Here is a 23974-nt window from a genome sequence, read left to right as displayed (position 1 = left end):
GTACGTTATAGGAGCGTTGTGGTGTGTGAGAAGATTTGAAAGAAATTAATATTTATATATCAATAGGAATTATGAAGCGGGAGAATTCCTGCCTCAGCCCAAGAGCAACTCTCAACCGTTGGATATGTGTCACATCCCTGAATGTGAGGAACATAGAGGCGCCAGAATTTAATTTAGCGATGCTTTGCATGCCGAAGCGTTGGGAATATGCGATGGGTAGTTCAGAAGTCATTGTCCCTGTCAGCAATATTGCCAAAAATTCGCAGGACAAAAGGAGATTGATGTCGAGATCCTCTTTTCATTCCAAATTGAAGAAATAAGAATCTCGAGGGGCTATTGTAGGGACATTGGTCCCAGTAATTTATAAAGGATGGCCCAAAATATCTCTTGGGCTAAAAGCCCAATCCGAGGACATCAAATGATCTAGGGGTGTGTGAATGTACCTCGTAAAGAAAATACTAGGTAAAGATGTGATAACGTATGAATAATTATGTCCGAGGAAGGCTTTGTCCTCGAATAGTAAAGCCGAGGTAATAGAAAGAGAGGTTTGACATCCTCAAGCTATGTTATAGAAATTCCTATGACTTCGAGAAAACACGGTACACGTGGAGGACAATAGAAAGGGCGGTGGAAAATCTAAGGTAAAGCTGCTACCACCGCCCACATATTAAAGACTTTGCAATTGATATACTGACTGCATTAATGGAGAAATAGGACCTGAGCATGAGGTTTGGAACTTGGTCCCTGACCCTAGAGGACTTCAGGGAAATTTGATGGGACAAGTATCTAAAACCAGCGTTATAACCATGAGGTGGAAGATGAGAAGGGGAGGAAGATGAAGTATAAATAAGAGAAGTGACCTTCGGAAGAATGGGAGGCTTTTCTTTGAAAAGAGAAAGAATAGTATAAACAATTGTGATCGACCTTAAGAAGTAATATTATAAACTATTCTCGGACACAGTCCGAGAAGGAGTTTTCATTTATATTATTACAGATAACTCCTTATTTGTGCCATTGGGCCCAAAGCCCTTTCTTTCTTTGTTGTTTAAACCACATTTGAAATCTAGATTTCGAGCTCACTCTCAACAAATTTATTGTAAAAAAGCTTTTCAAGCCCTTTCCCTTTTGATTGTGGATCGGGAGTTCGAATTGTGTCCTTACATTTTAAATGTGCCGATTTAGTCTCTAACATTTTGATAATAGCCACACATTCGAATCCAATTAACCGAGCAAACTAGCAAAATCTGTAATACATTAGAAGGCGCATATTCATAAGCAACCTAATTGGATTCTTCAGATATTTATGCAATTAAAGAAGAAGACCACTGTGATTTTGAAGACTCATGTGCCTTTATCGTTCGAATCACACCCATTTGAAGACCCACCAAGGCCACCTGTGATTTTCGTTCCAATTGAAGATCCATTTGAATAATTCAATCACAAATAATAGATTTGTAGAACGTGCATTCCCTCTTCAGTTAACAAGGATTGTATAGTGGGTCTACAAATAAATACTTCAAATTACTCAACCAAATTATAGTTGATATTCCAACAAATGTTTAATTAAAATTTTTGCTCCATGTGGCAGTAAACGTATCATCTAATAAGACATAAAAATAATTTTTTATTTTTATCGTTAGTCATATTAGCATTTTCCATCTATTACTTAACAACGATAGCTACTTTGATATATTACTAAAAGATTATGGACTAAATTTACACATGTAAAATATTAAGGACCAAATTGAAATTTAGTGTAAAAGTTAATTAGAGGTGCGCATGGGTCGGGTTGAGGGGAATTTTTGACCCAACCCACCATGATGGGTCAAAAAAAATTCAACCCAACTCAACCCATCACATAAGTCCAACCCAACCCAACCCACATGGGTTGGGTTGAACCATGGGTTGGACAAATTATTATTATTATTATTATTATTATTATTATTATTATTATTAAATTGAGTAAAAAAGATATAAATATAAATATATCAAAAAAAATAGTAATTTACTAGGGTTTGTATGAACTAATTGGCTTTTATATAGAATAAGAAAAGTTGGTTATTTTAAAAAATTATTAAATATATAATATATTATATATATATATATATATTAAATATATGGGTGAGTCGGGTTGGGTTTGGCGGGTTTGAAATTTTATAAACCAAACTCAATCCGACCCGCTATCAAAAATTTTTTTGTAACCCAACCCAACCCACCAAGGCCTAAAACCCGACCTAACCCGGCGGGTCGGGTTGGGTTGGGTCGATTTTGGTGGGTTGGTGGGTTGGCTGCACACCCCTAAAGTTAATGACTAAACTTGTAATTTACTCTAAAAATTAAGAAAAACATTATCCAATAAACAAAATAAATTTTTTGTTATGTTTCTTCTATAACCTTGATAATGCACATAATCGGGACATGGCATTCTTCTATTATTTTAGTTTTGAATGCAATGTCTCGACTTGTGAAAAAGCCAAAGTTGTTGTCCCAGTGTCTTTTGGTCGACATCGTATTGGTCATACTGATTCGAGTGAAATCCTTAATTTGATTCAAGTGTGTCTTCAAATCTCGGGACTCGACAATCACCAACCCGTCTTCATCAATGCACACTACGACTGAGAAAAATCATTATCCAATAACAACAATAAAAATGGTTATCTTTTATAGAGGATAGCAAGAGAATATTTAGATCATTCTCATTCATCAAATGAAATTATTTCAAATAAATTGAATAATTTTTTCTCCCTCAAGTAAAAAAGGAAAGAAAAATTACAATTTTTATTAATTTAATTAAAAATACTAGATTATTAATTATGATTGAAATTTTATCACACCGAAAAGAAAAACATCATAAAATCTAAAATTAGACCAATACATGTAGTAAGATTAAGAACAAAATCTTAGAGAGAGTAGCTAGAGTATATTAGGGAAGAGAAAGGTGAGTATGAAAAGTTAAAAGAGAAGAAAAAAAGATGAGAGAAATAAAGTGAGTGAGTAACTGAGATAGCTAGAGTTTGTAGCATGAAAAAGTATATATTTGGGTAGGGTTATGGTGGGTTAGAAATATCACTAATATAGTTGTCTAACCCGCCCAACTCAACCTACCTCATTTAATGGATCCGCACAAATTGGATTGGGCGAGTTGGCAGGTTAGATGGTTTTTTTTTTTTTTTTTTTTGTGCATATCCTTAACCATGTAACTTTAGTGGTTCTTGGCTAAGCGTTTTTTCCAATTAATAGATGCAGTTTTATTCTATTAAAAAAAAAAAATTGTTAATATTTTACTTGAACCGATCATTCAATATTGCTCAGTCTTCTTCACAGACTCGGACACGGACACAAAAAAATAAATAAATTTGCCCAACCTTGAAGCCTTGTGTTTTTAAACAGCCCAAAAAAAAATTAAATAAACCCTCGGTTGGGTAATTGAATTCCAATTAGGTTTTGTGTTTCCATTCTTTGCCCTAGCGTAAATCAAAATTCAGGAATCCAAATCAGCCTCAGACGTTGAAGAGCGGACCTTTGTAATCGTCTTTCATCGATCAAACCACTGATGTCTCAACTACTGTTGTCCCAGCGTCTACCGGACGGCCTCGTATATGAGATCCTCACTTTGGTACCAGTTAAATCCTTAATCCGATTTAGATGTGTATCTAAATCTTGGTACTGCGCAATCACCAACCACAATTTCATTATGGCTCAGTTTGACAGAGCTAAATCATTATACAATAACAACAACAACAACAACAATAACGACAATAACAATGGTTATCTGTTGCATATACCCTCGTTTTGCAGAGAAGAATTTTGTACGGCTGTTTACAATAGCGACCGCACATTGACCGAGATTTCTAGATTTCAAATCCCCTGTGATTTCGGTTTTGTTGGCTACTGTAGGGGCATGTTCTACTTTGTTGATGAAGAAGAAGAAGAGAATCACATAATCTATTTTTGGAATCCAAGCATGAGAAAGTTTAAGAAGGTTCAAGCTACTCTCTTGAATTTTCATGATATGGTTGCTTATGGACTTGCGTATCATTATCAAATCAATGATTACAAGATTCTAAGAATTATTTTTTATCCAATTTTTCATCAACCAAACGTAAAGCCAAAGCCAGCTGAGGCTGAGATTTACACATTGAGTACCGATTCTTGGAGAAAGGTTGTCATATCTGTGGAGTCCTCAAGTGGGTCTAAACCCATTGAATCAGTTCATTTTGATAGTGAGGAGGACTCTTGCTTTGTATTTTTTAATGGAGCCCTACACTGTATAACACGTTCTCAGGGCCACAAATTCATTATGTATTTTGACGTTAATGATGAGAGATTCCGTAAGATATTGCTGCCTCAAAATTACTTAGATGGACTTTCTCCATATTCACAACATCTGGCAGTGTTCAAGGGATTGCTGGCTTTGATTGTTATAGAAAAAAAGAGTAACATATGCCATATATGGATGATGGAGGAGTATGGTGTGGCGGAGTCTTGGATTAAGAAAAGTGTACCGATGAAAGAAGATGTACTGTTTTTAGGCATCATTGTCGGATTTAGATCTTCTAGAGTTCCTAGGGTACTCTACCAGGTAAATTTCTTTAAATCCTCACCCCTCATTTAAAATTAATGGTTTAAGATGCTGCCACATCATCAATCCACTAACTTACTCTTTTAAAAACACAAATAAGAGATAACTTTAGAAAACAGCCATGAACCTTAACGTGAGCAAACAGATCTAAACGTTTTTTTTTTTTTTTTTTTTTTTTGGATGGAACAAATCATCAACCCACAAATTACTCCCGCCATTTTTCTCATCAGAATTCAAAAGTCACTCCTGGGCAAGAAGAAAACCGGACTTGAGATTACAACTCTCCTAAATCCTTGAAATTTTCAATACTTTCAATCACAAATGATGGATCCACCCAGCTCAATCCCTTCAAACCGTCCATGGATGACCATTGAAAGCCTAATGAAGGCCAGGTATATTAGCTATCTTACTCTCTTTTTGGCCTTTGTTCTCTGTCTATTGTCTACTGTGCTATATTACTCTTTCGTTTTTTTCGTTCAAGAAAGGTTGTGTTTTTTTGGGGCTATATCCTCTGCCTGCAAGGTGTTTGATAAATGTTCTAGATAAGAAATAGAGCAGACAAAGAAGATAGTTGTACTAGTTTGGGCTCTATGGTTTTGTTGATTTTTAAAATTCTTAGTCTTTACTTTGTGTTTGCCCCACTCTGTTTATAATTAAAAAGCCAATGCCTGGTTACTAATGATTTGCACTGGACAGGTAAGATATTATCTCCTGTTTAAGAGTTTAATTATTGGAAGTCTTTGTATCTCATTATCTTTTGAGTCTAAGATTGTGGGTTAAGTAGTGACTTGTTCTATTATTTTTTAGGTGATCATGTACTATGTTAGATAAGATACTCTAGTGCAAATGTAGAAATTCATACTTTTAATCAGGTCTTCAATACAAGTTCTGAATTTTCTGCTTTACTAAGTACCCTCTGACAGTTGAAAATTCTAAAAAATGAATTTATAATTTATCCTTAATCTATGGATTTACACACAGCCAGTATTCTCGTCTGGTTGTTGAAGACTTCAGTCCACTGCCAAGCAAAGGAGTGACTGGAAAGGATGGATGGTATAATTAATCAATTAATTGTATTATATGGCTTTCGCATTATAATCATATAACTTCGAAGTCACTAGTTCACTAATTGCTTTGGTAAGACATTGATGTACAATTTGATCTATTTTTGTGCCCCCTTTTTATGGACCTCTATTTATGGGAAGCTAGGTGATGGTTTTAGCTTAAGACCTCACCTCTTTTAGCTGCTATATCAATGTTAGAAAATTATGAAAAGTGATTTCTACTATAGGCTACTATTTGGAAATTTATCCATCGCTTAATATGATAATAAATTTGCAAATTTTCCAGCAATATGAGAATGATTCTTAGTAAAAATGGAAAGAAGTTGGGAAGTTGGTTGTAGGCATCATCCCATGGCTGACTACATTAGTGTCCCTGTAGAGGGTCCATACAAGCCTGCTCACTACAGGTACTGAGAAGAGTCAAGAAAACAAGGCATATCGAGAAAACCAATATATTTGATATTTGGACCGGCTTGATGGTTTCTTTTACAATTTATGACTTTTATTAAGATGTTAGGTTTTGAATTTTTTTTGGTAGGGGCTTTTGTGTTTGGTGGTGGATGTTATGGAGGAAAGAAATTGGTTGGTCTCTGTTGAAAGAAGACCAATTGGGGTTTCAATAAGGGTTGCATGGGTCTGTGTGGGAATATATTATTGACAGATGTTGTTTGGGTTTTAGTTGCATTTGTTATCAATATATATATATATATATATATATATATATATATATATATATTGTGTTAGCCTTGCTGAAATTGCCCTCAATAAAAATGTTGTGAAAGGTTTAGAGGGAACTATTCAGCAATTTTTGTCAATGTGGTGACTTGAAAATTGCATTTCAACCTTAGACCCGGGTTCAGTCTTCTTAATCTATACAAAAACATGCTTTTCATGACTTTTAATTAAATCTAGAACTTTTGAATTGACTGGTTCTTCACATGGATTCAATGAAATTTGTATGATGATTTTGGGGAAATTTGTATAATGAATTTTTTTTTGATAAGTGCTTATTACCCTTTATTTTCACTCAAATGATAATTTTGAGTCTTCTTTAACACTTTGACACTTACTTTAATGTATCATATTGATCTTTATGGTCCCACTTTGACACTTTTTTTTTCCAGCTTCTAATTTCAGGTTCACTTGAAAGCTTGGATGTTGATGATCTATGATTGCACACTAGTTATGCAGGTGGCTATCACTGAGTGGTATTCACAGTGGCTTTTAGGATTTAGTTCTTTGGAAAAAAGACAGTGGTAGAGACTAGAGATCACAATATTTAAGAAGAATATGTATCAATAGTGGCTAAAATGCTTCATGTATTACCAATGTTTCAATAGTTATAAATATGTAATGAATGATTATTGGCAATAATATCAGTTTTATCACTTTTATCTTACTTTGTTATTTCATAGGTGCTTGTAAACTATACATGTAATATAATGTAATTTATTGCTAAACATTCAAATTGCCAATAATATTGATTTAAAATCTAGAAGTTTCAACTTTGCACAAGGTACAATTGTTTTAAAGAAGGGAAAATGCTACATACCAAAGGCCTATCCCCTCTTCTGTAACAGGAACAATCTTAACAAAAGAAAAATGTAACATTGGTAGCATTAAAAATGGTCTATCCCCTCCTCTCTTTTACATCAAAGACAATCTTAACAAAAGAAAAATGTAACATTGACAGCATTAACAATGGCCTATCCCCTCTTCTCTTTTACAACAAGGACAATCTTAACAAAAGAAAAATGTAACATCGGCGGCATTAACAAAGGCCTATCTCCTCTTCTCTTTTTACAACGTCCATAGCATTGACAGCATCAAAATCACATACCTATACATATTTCAAAAACCCAAGGTTATCTTTTGACAACTTAGTATCTTAATTAAACTCTTAAACAGGAGATAATATCTTATCTGTCCAATGCAAATCATTAGTAACCAGGCATTAGTTTTTTAATTATAAACAGAGTGGGGCAAACACAAAGTAAAGACTAAGAATTTTAAAAATCAACAATACCATGGAGCCCAAACTAGTACAACTATCTTCTTTGTTTGCTCTATTTCTTATTTAGAACATTTATCAAACACCTTGCAGGCAGAGGATATAGCCCCAAAAAAACACAGCCTTTCTTGAACGAAAAAAACCAAAAAAACGAAAGAGTAAGATAGCACAGTAGACAATAGACAGAGAACAAAGGCCAAAGAGAGAGTAAGATAGCTAATATACCTGGCCTCCATTGGGCTTTCAATGGTCATCCATGGACGGTTTGAAGGGATTGAGCTGGGTGGATCCATCATTTGTGATTGAAAGTATTGAAAATTTCAAGGATTTAGGAGAGTTGCAATCTCAAGTCCGGTTTTCTTCTTGCCCAGGAGTGACTTTTGGATTCTGATGGGAAAAATGGCGGGAGTAATTTGTGGGTTGATGATTTGTTCCATCCAAAAAAAAAAAAACGTTTAGATCCGTTTGCTCACGTTAAGGTTCACGGTTGTTTCCTAAAGTTATCTCTTATTTATGTTTTTAAAAGAGTAAGTTAGTGGATTGATGATGTGGCAGCATCTTAAACCATTAATTTTAAATGAGAGGTGAGGATTTAAAGAAATTTACCTGGTAGAGTACCCTAGGAACTCTAGAAGATTTGAATCCATCACTGTCAATGGGGAACTTCTGATTCAAAAGTTTAACCCCTTTCGGACGCTTTCATTTCACCCTGAGAGTTTAAACGAGAAAATTCTTGAAATTCCAGGTTATAAATGTATGTACACAGATTTTTTGGTGGAGAGCTTACTTTTACTTGATGGGATTTAAATACAAACTTAGCAAGTTGGAGATTCTAGCAAGGTAGTCATCTTTTGGAAATTTATATTGACAACTCATTATGCTATAAGAAATTTCTGTTATTTTTGTATTTGTGATCTGGCATTATATTGTTTTTTCTTTTCTTTCTGTTTGTTCTAGGCCTGCAAGTAATGCTTTGAATGTAGAAAGTATATCTTATTAAACAGAATAGGGTTCCTTTAAGGAGTGGGGACTATGGCTACTATTTGTGTTAGAGATATATTAGCCCATTAGCATAAGCCCAAGCCTAATTTTATTTTGTGTGCAAGCCAAGTTTCCTACTTGTACTAGAAGTCTATTAGTTTAGGGTTTAGTCTACTATATATACACATGTTATGGTTCATTGTAACACAGGGATTTGTTCTACACTCTAATATATTATTGATGTAGCCCTTTAGGGTTTCCTCCGTGGATGTAGGCCGTTAGGCTAAATCATGTAATCTTCTTGTGGTATTGTGTTCTATACTTTATGCTTTCGCTTCTGCATCCATAATAGCATATTCAACATGGTGTATCAATGCTAATATTTAACATGTATCAGAGCTGCCTTCCTATGGCCATGGTTTTCTGTCCTTACGGTGTATTAAGAGTAATCTTTGTCTTCCTCGGTGTTTTTTCGCTGCGTTCATCTTCTTTGGTTTTCCACTACTGCTGTCAAAATTCTTCGGTATAGTCATGTCATCGTTAGAAGTCGCATCAACACTGCAAGACCATTGCCTTTCTCAAGCCACCGTCATAGAGCCAAACTTCATTCAAGGGATCTTTTCAACCTAATCAAATCTCAAGATTTCATTAAGTTTCCATCTTGAGTTTGAGAAGGGGTGTTAGAGATGTATTAGCCCATTAGCATAAGCCCAAGCCTAATTCTATTTTGTGTACAAGCCAAGTTTCCTACTTGTACTAGAAGTCTATTAGTTTAGGGTTTAGTCTACTATATATACACATGTTATGGTTCATTGTAACACAGGGATTTGTTCTACACTCTAATATATTATTGATGTAACATTTTAGGGTTTCTTCCGTGGATGTAGGTCGTTAGGCTAAACCACGTAATCTTCTTGTGTTATTGTGTTCTATACTTTATGCTTACGTTTCCGCATCCATAATAGCATATTCAACATGGTGTATCAATGTTAATATTTAACAATTTGTAAGCTGAATTTGTGTGAGAAATGTTGTGCACATTCTAGAACATAGTATGTCACGATGTAACATACATGTATTGCCAACATAATCTAATTTAATTGGTCATAACTTGATGAGTACTAGTTTTGGAATCAAGTTGACAATTAAGATTTGCATTACCTGTTTAGTCTTGATACTTGTTGGAACCCTTAATTTTGATTTTTTCAACACACCATATTTTCATGTATATACCTTTAAAAAAAAAAAAATAATTGCACCCACTCACATATATGCATCTCTGTCAACCACTGAATTCCAGAAGAGTTTCTACTAAATGCGTTGAAATAAACACTATCAGCCATCTGCTAGCACGTAATTGGTTGGCGCCCCTTAGCTCCTGCATCAAACCTAATGGCTTGTGGGTTGTCCAAATTTACCATTCTTGTCATGTTCTTTTAAATGATAAGCTCCTACTATGCTCCTACAAAAGTTTCACAATCTGTCAGTCACTTCATACGACTTAGAAAGCATTCGCGATTTTCACTAGTATCATAGCACCGTCCAAAGGATTATGATGTAGGATCTGAATTTTGGAAAACACTTCCTATGAATCATTACGGAGCATGATTGCTGGACTTCTATCTCCTGGAGAGGAAAAACTGCGGATCAAGGAGGTGGCATATGAAGGCCTCTGGAATTTTAATATTTGCTCAATTGTCGTCCCTATAGACCTGGTGCTCCCTATTAATTTTTTTGACTATGATCTTTGTAGTTGATTAGGAGGAACTCTTGTTGCTCAGCTTTATGTCAGGGGTCTCTCTTCTCTTGGAATGTATTCTTTTGTTTAGCAATTTGAAGTCTCAAGATCCATAGATACAGAGTGATCTTTAAACTTGCCCCAAAAAACAATGATTTAGTTAGTGAAGTGAAATACTTGGCTGTTGAGTATTTCTTTTGTGTTAGTCATTCACAACTCACAAGCGTAAGAAAAAGCATTCATTCAGAAATAGATTGAATATTCCTGAGTCAAATTGGCTAATTGACATAAACTCAATATGGCTGGCTCTTCCTTGGGCAACTTGGGTGTGGCAAGTGGTGGTGATATCTGAGACCATGGAGGACTATAGATTATAGGGTACACACAGGCCATTGTTGTAGCTTCTAGTGTAGATATGGAGTTATGGGCCCTTAGATATGGCCTTAAGATGTCTCTTAACTTAAATTTGTTGGCTAATAGAAGTTGAAATTGACGTTAATGTGGATGTGGAATGGGCTGGTGGGCATCCTTCTAGTAATATTTCTCTGAAAATCTCTCATTACTGCAAGTGAAGATAAATCATTGCTTCAAAGAAGCTAACTAGTGTGTTGATGCCTTAACTAGGAAAAAGAGTTGGCATGCAGCCAGAGTTTGTTTTGCTTTACTATTATAGCTTGGGCTTGTATTACAAGAGGTTTTGTTCTAAATATGGTTGAAATAATTAATATTATGGAAGTCTTTTATTATATATATATATTAAAAAAATTTGATTGAAACAACATCCCCTTTCACTTTAGCGCACTATTAACACTTCTTTTGTATATACTAGTCACAACATGTCCTGTCAATGGTTGTAAAAAATGTATTCACTAAATTTATTGCTTCCTTTTTATTTGCATATATTGATTTGACCATTGGATTTTTTTTTACCTAGTGGAAAATTGGATGAAAGTAAAGAACATAGTTAAGAACAAAACTTAAAATTGAAAGTTTCCATACTATCTTTTCACAATTGTGTCCATTACAATAGCTAATAGCGTAATATTTGTCTATGGATTATGTATGCAGCAAGCCTTGCCAATGAAGTGTTGACTTAATAGCGTCGTTTGTTCTCTTTCAGGCTTCTCAACAAACTTCATTGACTATTAACTTGCGTTTTTGTTAGATGCGATTTGCAAATCATCATTTTTTTTCAATCCATTTTATTTCAGCTTGTGCAATTTAATGACTCCTTTCTAGTTTTACTGTTAGTAAGACCATCTAAGGTACCATTTTATAGTTTATACACGTCAAAATCTGATAACTATTTGATAAAATAAAAAGAGTAAAGTGATCAATCAAAAACATATAGTATGTAGTTAAGTCATAAAATAAAAGTCATGATTGTTTTAAGTGACTCTTTTTTGTCCGTGCCAATTTTCCACACTTTCTTTACTCTTAGGGTACGTTTGGTATACTAAATGAAGATTACAACATGAATTGTAATCTTTATTACTAGTAATATAGTGTGTTGTAATGTAATAACTAAATCTATTCATTAATTAGCTTGGTTGTGAGTTATAACATTAGAATGAAACTTAATATTTATTTTAGAAAATATCTTACTCATATAATTATATTTTCTTAAAAATTGTTATTTTTAAATTTAAGAGAGATATGTGTTATTTTTAGGATTTATTTTTATTTTTATTTTTAATTTTTATAATTGTTAGATGCATGTGAAAAATTTGTTTATTTGGAAATATATTAAGTTTTGAAATTATTGCACTTACTAAGGAATAACTAATACAATTTTTTAAAGAGGAATAGTTATTCCTCATTTTGAAGAATAACTATTTATAAGGAATGAATATTCTTTGTAATAAAAACATAACTAAATTAAACAATAACTAAACTCTAGGAATAACTATTACATTACAAAGTCTATTACAGTCTATCAAACATGCCCTTAGTAAATAGTTTTTATTACCACCACGCACCCTTGGCGTGATGATCACTCCACAAGTATAAGTGCTTGTGTGGTGTGGGGAGTAGGAACGAGGTTTAAGTTTCTAAAAGAGAGTTTCACACACATATACAGTTAGATTAGGCTAAAGTAGAATTTCTATCTTGTACATAAAAAAATAAGTAAATAGTTTTTATTAAAATTTTTGATCAATCATGTAATTCAATTATAATTTAGGGTGGTTTCAATATAAACTCCATTTTGTGTCTGTGTACACATATAGACACCCTATTTTCTCTTCATGAAACACTCCACAAATTTCATGCATCAATAGTACGGTAGATTGAACTTATAACCTTTAGTTTACCTAACGCTTAAAACCAATGTGCCAATTACCCGAGCATCTCTTTGGGGATATATAAACCTTATATTTGAAAAAAAAAATAAAATTAAAACCATGAACTTTTTAAATTGCTTCAATTCACATTTTCAATTAGTCTTTATAACTAAAAGTAATCTAAATTCAAGTAAGTTGACTAAAACTTATCTATACATATATTAAAAAAATGAAAATGAAAATGAAAATGAAAATAAAAATAAAAATAAAAATCAAAATCCTTCCAAGTGTAATTATAAGAGTTTTGTTGTGCCTTTGTGTTAGAACCCTATTTCCCTTTTCCTTGTGTGTGTACATTTGTTTCTTAAAAAAAAAAAAAAGCTTTGGTGCACAAAAATATTCACAATAAAAATTAATATTATATTCATGTCCCAATATTTATCATTATATTGTCATAATTTGAAATGGATAGAACATTACTATATAAGCGATTAACGTGGTTTGTTCATTACACTTACATCCAAAACACCACAAGCCATATAGGCTACATATTCATTCACTTGATTTTATAATAGGTAACAATAGAATCAATATTTATAATGGAGATTACATATAAAAGTCAGTGATAATCATCACATAAAATGTTTATTGCTTCAATCTCACAATTTTCTCTAGCAATCAATCCTAGTGAAATATACATTAGAACATATATCATATACTCTGTAATAAAATTTGTGTCATACATGATTTTCTTTGGCAATTAATGTCTTGATCTAGCACTCAATTGTTACGTCAACACTTTCTCCAAAAAAAAAATTTTGTTACATCAGCATTTTAATCAAAGTCCAACTACTTTGAGATCGGCTTGGTCCAACCATATTATTTACATAATTTTATTTTTGGCATATACCTTCTGTTTATTATTTTTCTCTTTTTATTGGACTCATTTAATAATATAACTCCTTTTGTTTTGTATATATAATTCGATATTCGGGGGAAAGAGGGATTTGTGTCATGGATGTTTCCGTTAGAAATATTAGGAGATGTTATTTAAGTTATAAGACTCTTAGGATATGTTTGGTAACTATTTTTTTCCCTTATTTTTTGTTTTCAAAAATAATTTTCTATTTTTTAAACTAAAAAACTTGTTTGGCAACCTAAAACGGACAAAAAACAAAAACAATTCTCAAAAATCAATTTGTGAAGGAAACTGAAAAACATTCTAAAGGCTGTTTTCAATTTCTAATTTTCAAAAGTCAATAAAAATACGCATTTAATTTAATGAATCTAACTCATTTAATGAGTTATCATTAGAGTTCAAATCTTAATAACAATATATTTTAGTATTTTCTATTTTTTTCTTCAAAAAATTATCTTTTTAATTTCAATTAATCAAACATGTTTTTTATTTCAAAAATACAAGAAATTTTTTTTTTCTTTATATTCTCAAAAACAAGTTTTTGAAAATAGAAAACAAAAACTGTTACCAAACATAACCTTAATATCATGCAACTCACTTAAGCGTAATTGTCTCTATTTAATTTTGTTTTGTTTTTAAAAAAAGTATAGGACAGAGCATATGTGTTAATGACTTAATGTTCTACTAAGACAAACTTGGGGATAGGTTTGATTTCACTTTGTCATTTGTGGTTTAATATTTGTCACTTTAATCACATAAGGTTTGCTCCATTAGACAGCCACTACCTATCTCATTTTCATAGTTAAAAACACAAAAAATAATAATAAAATTAATAAAAATAAGATCAAAAGAAATTAGGATTTTGTAAATTACCAAAACTCTCAAGAACATTTTTTTTTTTTTATCCTTGAAATAAAAGGTTCAACTTGGGACCAAAAACATCTTGTTATCAAAAGAACCTGGTTGTAGCTGCATTGACCTAAAGAATATGATTAGTGTTCTTGATGTTTGTTTTGTTTTGTGCGTGTGTGTGTGTGTTTTTTTTTCTATGGAGTGAAAGTTCAAATAACTAGATCTCATATCTCCATTAAGTGGATATCTTCTTCCTCACACACCCCCTTCCCCAAGTGGCGCTCTTTGACGTAAAATAGCATTGTCACAAGAGTCCTGAGAGGATCATCTCCTTTTCGTATTAAGAAATCAAAACTAGGTGACACACAATAATCAAAACTCGACATCAATAATAAATGGTAGGAAACAAAGGTTACTGATGCTGCTCCGGTTACCATGGGTGTTTATTTCCAACACCCCTTACAAATAAATATGATATTTTGAATTACAAGAAGGGGGGAAAAAATAAGGACAAAGAAACAACAGAACTCATATTTCCAATAAGCAAGTTAAGCAAACTCAAACAGACTAGGCATGAATCTTACAATTTTGTCATTACCCAGTAAATTGTTGATATATTTCAATTCCAAGATTACTATTCCATGCTAAATGAGGAATTTAACCACAGTCACCAAAATTTAAAGAAGTTTTGAAGTTTCTTCAAGAAACTGGTGAAGAACATTAGAATATTTGAGTCATCATCTCATTGGAGTAAATTTCCAATGTGTTCTGGGTTATGCTTGTGTGGAGGAACATTTTGTTTTGCAGAGGTTGAATAAGTGTTTTGCATTTGAATTTGTAATGTTCAAGTTTCTTTTCCTTTTCTTTCTCTCTGAGTTTGTGGGAATATGACAATTTGGTTTGGATTGATTGGGTTAAGTAACATTCTTACAAAGAGGAAGATTGTTATTATTGAGCCCAAACTACACAATTTTCACTATGTATTTTGTGTTTTTAATGGTGAAAGTAATGAGATGGGTAATGGCTATTTAATCTCAGGCACCAAAATAACAAACATTTAAAAGCAGATAGCAAAGTGAAATCTAGGTACGGGTAATTTGTAATTATCCCTAATTGGGCTTTTGTGTTTTTAGCATTGAAAGTGATGAAATGGGTAATGGTTGTTTAACGAGTTTAACTTCAAGCAGGTAAAATAACAAATGTTAAAAAGCATGTAGCAAAGTGAAATCTAGCTACGAGTAATTTGTAATTATCCCTAATTAGGCTGTAGCTTGAACTTGGGTCAATGACAAAATTGCTGAATCTATCTTTGTGCTTTGCAGAGCCCAAAAAAAAGAGAAAAAAAAAAAAAGCAGGTCGGTTTGTTCCCGCAGGCTTTAAATAAATTTGGAATTAGGTTTTGTGTGTACATTCTTTGCCGCAAACTCAAACCTAACCTTAACAACTCATATCAGAATTCAGAAATCAAAATCTGCCTCAGACGTTGAAGATCAGACCTTAGAAAAATCGTCACTGTATCATATCAGAAACACTGATGTCTCAATCACTGTTGTCCCAGCTTCTACTGGACGACCTTGTATACGAGATCCTCACTTGGGTACCAGTGAAATCCTTGATCCGATTTAGGTGTGTTTCCAAATCTTGGTACTCCACAATCACCAGCCATAAATTCATTGAGACTCGCCTTGACCGAGCTAAATCTTCATCAAATAGCAACAATGACTATTTGTTATATAAATCACAAGGAATGTCATCATCACTCAATGAATTGTGTACGGGTGTTCACAATAGTGACCGCACTTTGTCTGAGATTTCTAGGTTTCAAATCCCCGATTATTTTGATTGTATAGTTGGCTTCTGTAACGGCATGTTCCTCAGCGCTGATGATGACTGTAACTGTGACTATGGTGGTCATGTAGTATACTTGTGGAACCCAAGCATTAGAAAGTATAAAAAGCTTCCACCAAGTCACTTCATTGATCCCACAGATTATTGTATCACATTTGGACTTGCCTATAATTATCAAAACAATGGCTACAAGATTCTAAAAATATTTTATGATGATACAGAATTTCTTCAACAAAAAGTGATGCCAGCAGAGGCTGAGGTTTACACATTGAGTACCAATTCATGGAGAAGGTTTAAAATATCGGTGGAGTCCTCAAGTGGGTCTAGACCCATTGGATCTGTTGATTGTCTAAATGAGTCCCGCCTTTTATTTTTTAATGGAGCTCTACACTCTATAGCATGTTCTGAGGACTACAAATTTATTTTGTCCTTTGACGTCAATGATGAAAAATTCCGGGAGATATTGCTTCCTCAAAACTACTTAAATGGTGTTTCTCTACTTTTTGAAGCTCTTGCGGTGCTCAAGGGATCACTCACATTGTTTGTTTTTGGTGAAGCTCTAGCTGACAAGAGTAATCTATTCCACCTATGGGTAATGAAGGAGTATGGTGTGGTTGAGTCTTGGACTAAAAAAACTATACAAAGGAAAGAAGCTGCAGTGTTTTTTGACTGCATCATTGACGGCACATTCAAAAGGGAACGTTATACGTTTTGGCCCTTTTGGAGGCTTTCATTAGACCCTGAGAGTTTAAACAAGGAAATTTTTAGAATTCCAAATGCTGGATGCATGATTAATGCAACTAATTTTGCGGAAAGCTTAGTTTTACTTGATGGGATAAACATCTCACAGGAATGAGAAAATTAGTAAGGTTGAAATTCTAGCAAGGTAATCATCTTTTTGCCATTCATATTGACAACTCATTATGTTGTCAGAAATTTTTTATTTTATTTTATTTATGTATTTACTTTGTGAATAAATGAATTTGGCATTATATTGTGTTTTCTTTCCATTTTTTTCTAGGCATACTAGTATTGCTATTAATGTAGAATCTAAATCTTTGTGAACTATGGCTATTACTTGGTGGTACCCTTAATTGTAATTTTTTTAACAAACCATATTGGATGTCATGTATATAAACCTTCAAAATAAATTGAATTGCACCTTCTCACATGCATGATGTATCTCTATCACCCACTGAATTCCAAAAGAGTTACTACTAAATGTACTAAAATCAACACTAACAGCCTTCCGCTAACATGTAATTGTTTGACACCCTTAGCTCCAGCAATCAACCTAATGGCTTGTGTGGCTTGTGGGTTGTCCAAATTTACCATTTTTATCATGCTTTTTTAAATAATATTGATAAGGCCATACTATGATACTTCAAAATTTCCACAATCTGTTAGTCACTTTATAGCACGTAGAAAGCATCTGCAGTTTTAACAGGTATCATAGCGCTGTCCACAAGTGTAAATGATTATGAATCAATTTTCTTTAGGCTGGCAACCAAGGGATTATGAATTTATGAGGTAGGATCTGAATTTAGGAACATACTTTCTATGAATCAGAGTCACTGCCATTGGATGGCATTTCTTACTAAGGGATCCTACACGTGGAAGATTCTGAGAGATAATGCCTCTTTGCTTTTACTTGCTTGGAATCTGTTTAAGGATTTGCAATGACCAAAGTATTCAAGGGATTGCCGGATTTGATTAATTTCAGTGAAGCTGAAAGAATTATAGGGAGTGTGGTATGCTGAATATAAGGTGATAAAGGAGAATGGTTGCGTTTAGTCTTGTACTTAACAAATTGTACTACCACTGCATCAAATTTCAGGTTTTTTGGCTTCACTGGCAATGGTCAACCTCTAATTGACTGGTTTGCTGGCTCATTTTGTGTAACTCTTAGCATTTATAATCCCCACTAGGAGATCCGCTTATCTGATACGTAGTTCTGATGGGTGGGATCATATATCTGTGGTTTACTCCCTTGGGGTGGGTCCAAAGGGCCCTGCTATGGGGAGATTCCACATTATCCAAAAATAACTCTTAGCATTATAACAGAGCTATTGAGGGATTGGTCATTCTATGCAAATCATATGCTCAGAACGAGATTATTATCTTGATTGTTGTTCTTTCTTTCCTATATATATGGCACTTTTCATATATATATATATATATATATATATATATATATATATATATATATATATATATATCATTTCTCAACTGGAAGAATCCTAGATAAATTAATAAGAACATATGCAGATTGGATTGGACTTCAACTCTACATCATTTATGGAGAGCCAGGAATTAAAGAATACAAAATGGAAGTGTAAAGAATATAATTAATGCAAATTCTATAGCTGGTGATGGCTGATGTTAGGGGAAAGGATGACAAATAACTGACCTGGGTTTTGAGCCGATCCTACATAATCTAGTAAATTGGAATAAAGGAAAGTATGAGAAACCTTTGAAAGTGAATCAACAAGGAAAATCCTCTACATTCATCTAACTTGATGTGAACAATAAGACTCACCAGTATGGGTCCCCAGTCCTCAAGTATATAAGCTGTCAATAGAGTTGGTCTACTAATCATCCCAATTCAAAATTTTTTTTAAAGAACAGCCCTTTGAAAATAGGGTTTGGTTGTGAAACTTAAAGACTTGCTTTCTCTAGAAAATAGCCTAGCAAATAATCTTGACACGAAATATAATTCATCCTGTGTGAAACCGAGGAAGAGACTTACTATGCAATTGTAAAAATTGAATGAGCTAACTCTTAGGAAGAGTAAAAAGATCAAATTATTTGTGGCTATATTCTATGATAAAATATGGATGACAAGAAACCATTTCATGTGGCAAACTGAAAGGAAATATATTGATATGGTCTTAAGTAATCAAATTAATCAAATATATAATGATCATTTAATGTCTTGGGATTATGCAGTGACACGGATAGTAGATATAGCGCCTGGGACCCTCCCATGCCGATTCTGTGAAGGCAAATTTTGATGCAGCTATTGGTGAGAAGAGATCATGTCTAGCAGCAGTAGCCACAAATCATAATCAAGTGATTATCTTTGTATGGAAAAAGTTAACTCAAGACTAAGATCCTCTAAAAGCAGAAGCAAAGGAAGCACTGTTAGCAGCAGCCAAAGCAGCTAAATTGGGACTCAAATTTGTCAATTGCGAAGGAGATGCTCTTAACGTGATTACCCAACTACAATATTTTCATCCCATCCATTCCTGAATTTTTTTTCCTTATATCATGAGATGGAGATGGAACTATTTTTGTTTTAATGAAATTAAAATAGACCATAAAGTACTTTGAGCAATGTATAAGGTATTTATAATGAGAAATGATATGATAAACTAGCCAATATCTTGCATTGTAGTGCTGGTTAAAGACTTAGGCTTAAAGCCTCCAATTACAAAAAGGTATTACCTCTTTTATCATAATAATAAAAAGACCCCATAGTAAGATCCTAATTCAAAAGTTTATGGCTAATTTGAGGTAGCCTGACCTCCAAGAGAATTGAAAGAATAAAAAAGGGAAATTAGAGAGAGAAATGCAAACTGTAATTTTTCATACAACAAATCTAACTAAATGTATAACGAATTCTAACCACCTACCAACTCCGCATATCTAACTAACTAGTAATAATTTTAAACACATCATACTACATAATAAAATTTGTGTCATACATGATTTCCTTTGACAATCAATGTCTTAATCTAGCACCCCATGGGAGGGAATACAAAATTTGATAATTCTTAAATACTAATAATTAATAAATAGATAAAGCTTAAATACAAAAGTATTTGAAACAGAATTTTATTTTGATAATTTTTAACGTAAACATGCACCTCATGGACTATTTTTTTTTTTGGTATCAATTTCTTCAAAACTCTATATTAACGTAAACTCCAACAAATTTAGGGCGTTTGATTAATTGTTAAAAAACTAATATTGACAATTATTAAGTTTTGGTGTTTATCCAAAGAAAAAAAAAATTGAAGAGAAAAAATAGTTTGATATGTCTAAAAAGTTTGCATGTTTTGTTAATTAGTATGAAGAACTTTACAAGAACAAATAAATTATTCTATCTAAAAAGTTACTGAAATTTGGTGAAGTCACTTAGCACAACCATGGTTTTAAGATTATACTGCAATTTGGTGAAACCATTTGGCGCAACTAAAGTTTCTAAACCCAAATTTATTAGACTCATATAGTAAAAAAAAAAATTCTATAAAATTCTATGGTCTAAGATGATGTTTTAGATAAATTGTTATCTAAATTAGAAGTATTTAATTTAGGCTTATATATCTCTACCCGAATAAAGTAGTAGTAGATTAATTATTATTAGCCTATGAGTGTATTCCCTTATCTTATCTCATTTTCCTATATATATATATATATATATATATATATATATATGTGTGTGTGTGTGTGTGTGTGTGTGTGTGTGTGTGTGTTTCTAAAAGAAAAAAAAAAGTTCATTCCTATGTTTTAGGATAAGATTAATTTCTATGTTTTAGGATTTTTTTTTATGAGATTATCTCATTCTCTTTCTTTCTTCTTTTCTTTTCTTTTTTTTTTTTTTTAGATAGAAATTATCTCATTCTTAGCCATCTATATGTAGAATACATACTTGATAATTAAGTAGGAAATTAACCAAAATTTCTATTTCCCCCTCAAGTTTAGGAAATTGGTTATTTTTAATTGACCAACTATCTCTTGCCTCTTACCTTCATTAATTTGTCCAGGTTCAAACCATTGAAGGTATTAATTTGTCCAGGTTCAAACCATTGAAGGTAAAAGATAGTCAGAATTGATCCAGCAATTCTACTTTTTCAGTCAAAAGAATTGGTCAACAAGCCCAGCTAAAATTGGAATTTGGTTTGTATTTAAATTCTTTGCCGCAAACACAAATCTAAACTTTAACGCACATAAGAATTCAGAAATCCAAATCTGCCCTAGAGTTGAAGATCAGTTTTTTGTAACCTTCATCGAACCACTGATATGTGTCAACCACTGTTGTCCCAGAGTGTCCCTGACGAACTCGTCTACGACATCTTAACTCGGCTTCCAGTAAAATCCTTAATTCGATTCAGCTGTGTATGCAAATCATGGAACTCCACTATCACCAGCCTCAATTTCATCAAAGCTCACCTTGACAGAGCTAAATCATTATCCAACAACAACAATAACAATGGCTATCTGTTATATAAATCACAAGTAGAGAATCACTCATTGTTTGCGACAGTTTACAATAGCGACCGTACATTGACCCCGATTGCTAGATTTCAAAACCCATTTCCCGAGGGTTGGATAGTTGGCTTCTGTAACGGCTTGTTCTGCATGCCCAATAAATATAATCACGTAGTATATTTGTGGAACCCAAGCATTAGAAAGTTCAAAAGGCTTATACCTGGTTACTTCACTGATCCTTTTCATACAGAAGCTTATGGACTTGCGTATCATTATCAAAACAATGACTACAAGATTCTAAAACTTATTTATGAATACTCTCCTGGAGAAAGAGTGCCGCCAGCTGAGGCCGAGGTTTACACATTGAGTACAGATTCATGGAGAAGGTTTGCAATATCTGTGGAGTACTCAAGTGGGTCTAGACCCAATGGATCTGTTGATTATATAGAAGATTCGCGCTGCTTATTTTTTAATGGAGCTCTACACTGTATAGCATGTTCTCATGACCACAAATTCATTTTGTCTTTTGATGTCAATGATGAGAGATTCCGTGAGATATTGCTGCCTGAAAATTACTTGGATGGATATTTTCGACTTCTTTCTGAAGGTCTCGCTGTGTTCAAGGGATCACTTCCTTTGATTGTTTTTACTGAAGGTCTAGCAGACAAGAGTAAAATATGCCACATATGGGTGATGAAGGAGTATGGTGCGGTGAAGTCTTGGACCAAAAAAAGTGTAATGATGAAAGATGCTGCACGATTCTTTGACTGCACTGTCAATGGGGAACTTCTGATTTGTAAGTTTCGCCCTTTTCAAAGGCTTTCGTTTGACCCCGAGAGTTTAAAAGAGGAAATTCTTAGAATTCCAAATGCTGGAAGTATGATTTACGCAGCTAATTTTGTGGAGAGCTTAGTTTTACTTGATGGGATAAACATCTCATCTAAATTCAGAAATTAGCAAGTTGGAGTTTCTAGCAAGGTAGTCATCTTTTTGAAATTCATATAGACAACTCATTATGCTGTTAGTAATGTTTTCTTTTTATGTATTTGTGAATAAATGAATCTGTCATTATATCTTGTTTTCTTTCCATTTGTTCTAGGCATGAAAGTATTGCTTTAATGTAGAAATTTAAATTTTAGGGACATGGCTATTATTTGTAAACTAAATTTGTGTGAAAACTGTTGTGTTGATTCTAGAACATGGAATGTCATGGTGAAACATTTATTGCCCACATAATCTCATTTTATAAGTCGTAACTTAATTGAGTACTGGTTTTTTTTTTTTTGGAGAGAAATTGAGTACTGGTTTTAAAATCAAGTTGAAAATTAAAATTTGTTTTTCCTATTATAAAGTGTTGATACTTGGCAGTACGTATGCCAGTACCCTTCATTTTAATTTTTCTCAGCAAACCATATTGGATATATATTTATATACACACACGTTCTAATTGATAGGTGTGTAGGCTCATTTTGTGTAGCATTTTTATGAGTTTCAATCTTGGTACCATTATGCCCATCATGACGCCGTATACAACTACTTACATAAAGAGCCTACTTTTACAAAGTGGGGCAAGTCTAGATTATCTGAATTAGAATAAGAAAACGCAGATAATGGCTAAGTTAAAATCTTTTTTAAAAATCATCTCTTGTTGAACATCGGTGCTATTGGGGGATTTTGTCATTCTATGCAAATCAAGTTTAGAACGAATATATTATCTTCATGGTTGTCCTTTCTTTCCCATTCCCTTGTGTTAATATTGCTATGCGCATCGTAGAATGTGACTCAAAGTCACGCACAACTAGATTAGCGTAAGCTCTTTGGCTACAGCCTGAATGTTAGAAGGAAAACAAAAGGACATAAAAGCACGGTCTGTTCAAGAAGAAAAAAAGAAAAATTATACCCTATATAGTTGATAGAGATCCTCTTCTTGCTCCCTAAAATTGGTAGCAACTAGTGGATATCCCGCGAAATGCGTAGTGCATTTTAATAAAATTAGTAAAAAATTATTTATGATCCATTGATTTCATGAATACTGTTATTGTTTGTCATAATTAAACTATGAAGTTCATTTAAAAAAAAAAAAAAAACTATGAAGTTTTTTAGTAAAATAAAATTGAACTAAATAAAGTGGGGGGAAATTCTTGTAATTCATACAACCAATAAATGTCACCATATTACGTTCACATTGTCACCTACAAACCTGGTGGTTCTTAGGTGTCTTTCTTGTATGATTTATGCTTTATATATAGATTTTAAAGTGTTAATTTCTATATTTCTTATGCCACTAAAGTCTCTATCTCCGCCATATCAACACCTTTAATTTTTATGTTAGTGAAAGTAGCTTTTCTTTAGTTTCAGAATTGATATGAGATAAAATTAAGGCCAATTAATATTTTAATTAAAGAAAAGTTTAATTTTCTAAGACCTTAATTATAATAGGGTGAAAATTGAAAGAATGATATCTTAATCAATTAGCTATAAAA

The 23974-nt window shown here is 33.0% G+C and overlaps 1 protein-coding gene and 2 pseudogenes across 1 annotated transcript; all 3 read left to right on the top strand.

Moving 5' to 3' along the window:
* Positions 1 to 2418: 2418 nt before the first annotated feature.
* On the top strand, positions 2419 to 7040 carry LOC142609199 (F-box/kelch-repeat protein At3g23880-like; annotated as a pseudogene).
* Positions 7041 to 15578: 8538 nt separating this feature from the next.
* On the top strand, positions 15579 to 17133 carry LOC142609198 (F-box/kelch-repeat protein At3g23880-like; annotated as a pseudogene).
* Positions 17134 to 21302: 4169 nt separating this feature from the next.
* Positions 21303 to 22448, top strand: LOC142609991 (F-box/kelch-repeat protein At3g23880-like). The gene has a single exon (XM_075781713.1). The coding sequence runs from the start codon at positions 21303 to 21305 to the stop codon at positions 22446 to 22448; it is 1146 nt and encodes a 381-aa protein (XP_075637828.1).
* Positions 22449 to 23974: the final 1526 nt, after the last annotated feature.

The sequence above is a fragment of the Castanea sativa genome, chromosome 9, assembly GCF_040712315.1.
Source record: "Castanea sativa cultivar Marrone di Chiusa Pesio chromosome 9, ASM4071231v1".
NCBI classification, from domain to species: domain Eukaryota; kingdom Viridiplantae; phylum Streptophyta; class Magnoliopsida; order Fagales; family Fagaceae; genus Castanea; species Castanea sativa.
The sequence above is the reverse complement of the archived record's forward strand: the minus strand, read 5'-3'. Positions and strand labels throughout refer to the sequence as shown.

What these genes read in the sequence shown, in the direction of transcription:
- LOC142609991 (XM_075781713.1), top strand. Translation starts at nt 21,303, where the DNA reads ATGTGTCAACCACTGTTGTCCCAGAGTGTCCCTGACGAACTCGTCTAC.